The sequence below is a fragment of the Gopherus evgoodei genome, chromosome 3 (genome assembly GCF_007399415.2).
Source record: "Gopherus evgoodei ecotype Sinaloan lineage chromosome 3, rGopEvg1_v1.p, whole genome shotgun sequence".
Classification (NCBI taxonomy): domain Eukaryota; kingdom Metazoa; phylum Chordata; order Testudines; family Testudinidae; genus Gopherus; species Gopherus evgoodei.
The window spans coordinates 159,388,818-159,395,945 of NC_044324.1; the positions used below are offsets into that span (position 1 = coordinate 159,388,818).

Consider the following 7,128-nt stretch of genomic DNA (forward strand, 5'->3'; position numbering starts at 1 on the left):
CAGGGCTCACTTTGGTGCTGGATGGTCCTAGATGCATGCAGGCTCCGTCTCTTTGGAGACACTTATTGCCTCCTCGGACTTCCCAGGGACAAGTAACTTATGACTTTTTTTTCCCAAGGTGCAACATACTTCCATTCCTGTTGACCTGTATTTGAGGGGACCATGGCTCTGTCCATTCTCCATCTCTCTCTGCCCACTATTGCTCAGTTGCACCTGGGGGAGGCATCCATGGCATGGACCATATGCTCCCAGAAGCCCCAGGGCAGCAACTGTGGCTAGCTACTGTTTGGTCATGCAAGGGACTGGATCTTTACTGCCTTCTGTTCCCATGTGCAACAGCACAAGGGAAAGCAGCAAAACAAACCTTTATTAATAAAAAGATGGGTAGGCAGGGCTTAAATTCCTGCCCTGAAAACTCAACTTAGGATCTGAAAGCCAAGCTGACTTCTCTCCTGTTCACACATCATCACCCATACAGTGGCCCAACTGAGATGTAGTTAAGGCGGTGTGGTCTGGTGATTAGAACACTGGAGTGGGACTCAGGATACCTGTGACCATGGGCAAGACACTTCACATCTTTGTGACTCATTGCCCCAACTATAAAATGGGGATAATGATTCTGACCTCCTTTGTAAAGTGCTCTGAGACCTACTGATAAGTGCTGCAAAGAGCCAGGTGGTGTTTATTGTTGTTTTGTTTATTAACATGCAATTGAAATGTGCTCCTCTCCAGAGCCCGGGTGCCAGGTAATGATGCATGACCATGAGAGAGTTCAGTTTCACTTTCAGGTCCCAGTTGAATTTGCAGGGAAGCAATTTCAAAAACCACCTGTCCCTTGTGAGCACCTGCTGCTCCATGAACCATTACAAATGGGTTCTTCCTCTTCATCTTCCAAGCCACGGTCTCCTTTTTCCATTTTTAAGCTTACTGACCTTGTGCCATCAGGGGGAATTGACTATTCAGATGACAACTTACATTTCCCCCCACCCCCAGTTCCCCAGCCAAGTGTCACATCCAAGAAGATAACTATATGTTCTGATTAATAGACATTGGGAGAGATTAACCATCTCCAAGTAGGATCCTAGAGTCAATTTTATTTGTTTTTACATTCAGAGAAGATAAAACTCCAAGTAAAGAAGGTAATGGAGGGATAGCTCAGTGGTTTGAGCATTGGCCTGTTAAACCCAGTGTTGTGAGCTCAATCCTTGAGGGGGCCATTTAGGGAACTGGGGTAAAAATGTGTCTGGGGATTGGTCCTGCTTTCAGCAGGGTGTTGGACTAGATGACCTCCTGAGGTCCCTTTTTGATTCTGTGATAAAGTGAGCATATTAAATCTGGAAGCTGCAGCAATGGAATAAGCGTAGAACCAGTCAATATCCTTTTTAGAGGCACTTACTGGAGTGGAACTATACTTTAAAAGTGATCCATAAAGAGTTAGTTATAAGAGAGACATTAATAAGATGAATTTTCAAAGAAGCCTAAAAGAGTGAGGAAGAGTCAATGGGATTTCGGCATTGATCTTCTGTAAGTGCCTTTAAAAATGCCAGCCCTTTAACTGGCTTCTTTCTCAGCTGCCTTGCCAAAGTAACAATATGTCCAAAACGTGCAGATTTAGACTATAAATAGGGCTTCTATTTTGGGGGGGTGGTTGTTTAATTGGAGGGGAGGTATTATTTGTAGCAATTTTTGAGTTTTATGTAGCTGTTCAAAAATCAGGGATTTTTGGGGCCTTCTTTTTGTATGTATTGCAATGAGTAATGTATATTATATACGTTACACATTACAGTAGTATACAGTTTACACTATAATGAGTAATCTCTTTGTAATGTTTCCTAGCATACCTGAACATGGTTATGTTTGAAACAGCACTAAGCTAAAATCTACTAGGGAACTTTTATTGCACACTAGCAGGGTCTGCACAGACCAATGAATATGCAACATGTGAGTGCACTTTAGAAATCACACTACCATAGTCCACACTACTGCCACGTGGTGACAAATCCTTAGAAAGCAGTAACCATATCTGATGATTTTTCTAGTGTTCATTGGATAAATGCTGATATTTTTTAATTGGTGGGTATTTTATCAGTGCTTATCGGTTACACTCAATATTCAGAAGCCCTAACCATAAATAGAAGCTCCTTGAAATACCCAATGTTTGCCACACCAAACAAAAGACTCAATTTATCCACTGTTTTGGAGGTTGGTCCAGTGGAGCGGATTCTTTGAAGATGGTGACCTGATCAGATCTGCCTTTAGCCTCAGTGCACTTTCTGGTGCTATTTAAATAAAAAAACCAAAAAAACCCACACCTTGACTGACTTATTCGTGCTAATGACTAATTGTCCTGGAAACCAACCATTTGGTAACCCACAAATTTCCCTTGCTTTTTGTTTTCCCCAAATCTTTCTGATCAGATGTTTGTATGTTTGTTCATGGCCCTTAGGGATTACCACACACTAAACTAACTCTCAATGATTTGACAATTTTTTTTAACAGATTGCGGTGCCAACTGCCATAAGCAGTGTAGAGACCTGCTTGTGCTGGCATGCAGGAAGTTTGCCAGAGGTACCTCGATGGGTAGTAATCATGGTTCTCTGCCTAACAGTCCATCTCTGCCTCCAGGTAAAAGTAGCCTTTATTACTAATTTACACTCATTTTGAATGCTTTTTGACAGCACCCACTATCCAAACTGCATTCGCTCTAATTTAATCGTTATATCTGCACACAGAGCAAACTCTTGGGTGCCTAAAGGTATTCCCATAATTCATCAACACATCCTATTGTAGTTTCCAGCTACTTTAAGACCTGTTGTATTCTTCAAGGGCATAATTACAGTCCTCACAGACGGGATTCCTTACAGCAGTGCTTCTGGGGCCTTTGAAGGAGTGAATGCTGGAGCAACAGCTCCATTGCCATTTGAAAGGTTGCAGCTTGTATTATACTTTTTAAAAATTTAAATAATAAAAATATACCTATGCAAGCTCTGGACACTTTCACATGTAAGTAATAATACAGTAAAATTCACTCCTCCTGGTAGCAGGCTGGCTCTGCTGTCAGTAGTTGGGGAAGGTAGCAACACTACTCCAGCCTTACCCAATCTTTTACTTGCCCTTGCACCATCTCTCCCCATTTACATGTTGCAAGGCCGGTGGCAGTCCCAGAGTGGGATATGGACATTGCAGATAGGGTGCGGGAGCCCTATCTGTACCACCTCCTTCTTACTGGAGCTGCTCTGGGGCCCAGAGGTGTGTTTCCAAACCACGGTAGAGCTGCCATTCCACTCCAAGAAGAATTTTTGCTGAGTCAGGTAGAACTCCTTAGTGGCTTACTGCTGCAAAGCGACCCCTTCTCCTCCCCGATCCCTAACCCTAATTTTGCCTTCTTTTAAAAAAACTAATTTTGTAAAGCCCCATGCAGACCCATTGCACTATATAATGGCTTGATGATGCCACCCTTACTGACATTGAGTAGTAACTTACGCCAAGAAGAGTCCTGCTAAAAAATCAGTGGGGCTCCCCAAGGGAGTAAGGTGCTACTCTATCTAAGTAAGGTTGGAAGAATCAAATCCTAAATGTTAAATGAATTAGTAAGGAGATGCCTACTGAAAAGATCTTGGAAGCATTTAGTGAACTTGAAGTTGTATATTGAAAATAAATTATTCCAATCTCTCTTCTGTAGTACAAGATGAAGTATTTGAATTCCCCAGTGTTGCTACAGGGCATCAGGACCTAGATGGCAGAGCAATCACCCTAGTGACTGGCTCTTCTCGAAAGATTTCCGTCCGACTCCAGCGGGCTACCACCAGCCAAGCAACACAGACAGAACCACTGTGGCAGGAACCTGGCTGGAGTGACTCAGGTTCTCATACCTTCCCCAAAATGAAGTCCAAGTTCCATAGCAAAGCTGGAAAGAACAAAGGCTTTGCAAAATGGGAGAATGAAAAACCCAACGTACAGGCCCATGTGGATATTGAGGTAGAGACCACAGAGCATATGCTGGATGAGAATGGAATAGAAACACTCCAAGAGAGACAAGAACCTGAGGTGGGTAATAAAGCATGAGCATGTCTGTTTAAAATCCACTACTACTCAAAGTTTGCATAGAACTGCTTTATGTGCATTTTTAAATGCTGGTTCTTTGCTTACATTTTTGCTATCACTTAATAAGATTTCACTTGTTAAACACTAAACTATCAAAATATATAAGCATCTATTTTCTATAAACCCAGACATTGTTGTGTGTCTTATTTTTAACTCTAACACTGGGGATGATTTTTTTTGTGCTTTGGAAGTGCTCTCTTAGAAGTCAGATGTTCTACTTTTGTGGATTATTTGCCTTCTGAGATATTAAATAGGTAGAATAATCTGTGAGTAATCAGACCATATTCTGTCCTGTTGTGCCAGTGTAAAACACAGTAACTCACTGGGTTCCATAGAATTTGGACCTGATGGACACTAGTGTATGTGAAAGCAAAACATGGCCAGTTACTGCAAGGAGCGGAAAAAAAGATAATATCCTAGCACAGTTGGTCAGTAATGGCAGTGGAACTCTGAGGTGTAAAGAGTGCTTGTTTTTTGGTTACAGGATAGCTGATTGCTTGCCCTAAAAGATGGAGGACAATTAAGATGGCCATAAGAACACAGCAAGATATGGAATTCAGTAGACCACTCTTGAATGAATTCCTGTACCTCACGTTTAAACCTTATGAATCCAGCAGACCTTCCTGTTATCTCATTTAATAGGATGTTAGAGTCAAAATGCGCTATTTATTTTCTCACAAGTCATCTGGTGAACATTGCTTAGACAGAGCACAACAGTGTGTTATGTGACTCAGTCTTCTGGTCTATAATTTTTTTATAGCGATATAACCACAGGTGGAAACTGACTCTACACCCAATCCTACAGTTCTATAAACCAGTGAGGATGGATTTTATCTTCTTTGAAAGCATCGCATCAGCTCATTGTGTTTATACACAGCAAAGGTGATGAGGATGGCATCTGAGCACCCAAGTTTATTTGATAAAGCTTCTTATTCAGATGCTCATAATAGTCTTTTATTTGGAAAGAACTGAGTTTATGTTCATTGCTAAATCTCAAACAGGAGACTTTGAAAACGTCAGAATTAAAAATCCTCCTCTAGGATGCATTCCTTTGCATACTGTTTTTCAAACTTTTAAGATGTTTACATTGTTCTCATTAAACCTGTGTGTATTGATGTGCAGCACATGTTTATAATACAGGCCATATGAGAAGGGTCTTTCAAACATACAACATGTGTAAAAGGACTGTAGGAATTTCAGGACAAATATCATTATTCATGTCTGGTTATACAATAAATGGACCGATGCCCTTTCCCCCAGCACTGATTATGGTAAAATTAACATGTAATAAACATTTTAGTTTTACTTTTTTTAATGTCCTTCTTTTAATCAAACTGAAAATATCTAAATAAAATTTAACACTAGATTTAATTAAAAGCAACCTTTAATTTAGGAATTTCACTGTCTTTGTGTCAACTTGATCATAGTCAGTGTCCCTCACAAGCTGGTACTTGGACCTGTACCATGAACACACGTGTGTACTGATTTACTAGTTTGGGGCCAAGTCCTATTAAAATAAAAACCGCAAGGGGCTTATGTTTTTAAATCACTTGGGCACTTTGGAAAATCCCACACTTAAATTTTCACAACTCAAATTGACAGTCTGGTTTGGATTAACTCAGGTTTACCCATGATGGTAAAGAGAAAAAAACAACCAGAAAGACACTATCTCTAAGGTATCCTGAGGACCTGAGCTAGCTATGGGTTTCAACTTGAGAGGTGTGATCCCTTCATTAGAATCTCAGCATCTCTCAAGATCAGGCAACTACTTGTGTAAACTAACTGACCCATAAATCAGCCTCCAAAGGACTCCTCTTGTGATTGCAAGTCTCTAAATGAAGTTCGTGTTTACAGGCTCCCTTGTCTGGTTCACAACCTGTATCCTGCACGTTTCTCTTGCTTGGAAATCAGTAACTGAAGCTTTTAATAAAGTTGTGAGCCATAATTAAAACAGGAGCAGGAGGAACTATTGCTTCACCATTTTAGGAGGAGGAAGAGCTGTGGGAGAATATTGAGTTCCCAAGCCAGGTTGAGGAAGGAGACCTATGTCCTTCTTGTGTTAACCTCAGTGTGTGACACACACAAGTACCAATAAGCATTGGTCTAGATTTCCTGACCTGAGTCACATAGGGTGACCAGACAACAAGTGTGAAAACTGGGACAGGAGGTGGGGGGGGGGGGGTAATAGGAGCCTATATAAGAAAAAGACCCCAAAATCGGGACTGTCCCCATAAAATCAGGACACCTGGTCACCCTAGTGTCACATGACACCACATGATGGGATCGGTACACACAGCTTCCACATACACAACAAAAACTATCTGGTAGAGGAGTTTAATGTAGTACATTGTCTATGATGTGAAATATGGAATTAACCTGAATTGCTTCTATTAATACTTCTTAAATGAAATGTAGATAACTGACTACATTCATTTAGGACTGAAAAGTAAATATCCTAACTCATAAATGAGAAAACATGGATTATTTGAGAATATGTTGGCAGCCTGGTTTGGTTTACTATGAGTTAGGCAGAAAGGATATAGTTAAGATTAAATGAACAGCCAAACCGGTTAGAATGCACCCTTGTCCTTTTGTGTAACTTCTAGAGCACCTGCTGAGCCCCAGTGCAGTTGTGTAAATGTTTACTGACTACTAGCTGCAGCATCTTGCTCAAATTCACAGTCTCATTTTACCTGTTTTTCTTCCTGATCACAAATCCAGGAATGTGTGCTTGGAGACACTTACAGGTCCTGAAAGCATTTATCTGATCTGTCAACTGAGCAACTACAACAATCTTTCCTCCAGACTTTTAGAATTGATGTCTCATTATCCACTAGAACTATAAATTTAATCATTTAAAAGCTGGAATTCTACATTTTTCAGTGCTGTGAAGCGTTAGTTTATAACAATTGTATGGAGCAAGACACTAGTTCTTAACTGTTAGACTTCGTCTTTGGTCTAGTAATGCTTTTTTGGTATTGGTCCAGGATTGGGTCTCTTAGTTTCAAGTGTTCCATTGTTATT

The 7,128-nt window shown here is 40.6% G+C and overlaps 1 protein-coding gene across 3 annotated transcripts in view; it reads left to right on the plus strand.

The window, feature by feature from the left end:
- RASGRP3 (RAS guanyl releasing protein 3) overlaps positions 1-5,447 on the plus strand; it is a 119,183-nt gene extending 113,736 nt beyond the window's left edge. For all 3 annotated transcript variants that reach the window (XM_030557140.1, XM_030557139.1, XM_030557141.1), the window contains 3 exons: positions 2,500-2,625; positions 3,683-4,047; positions 4,589-5,447. In XM_030557140.1, the coding sequence (XP_030413000.1) occupies positions 2,500-2,625; positions 3,683-4,047; positions 4,589-4,597 (500 nt within the window). In that variant the 3' untranslated portion in view covers positions 4,598-5,447. The remainder of the gene's footprint in view (positions 1-2,499; positions 2,626-3,682; positions 4,048-4,588) is intronic.
- Positions 5,448-7,128: the final 1,681 nt, after the last annotated feature.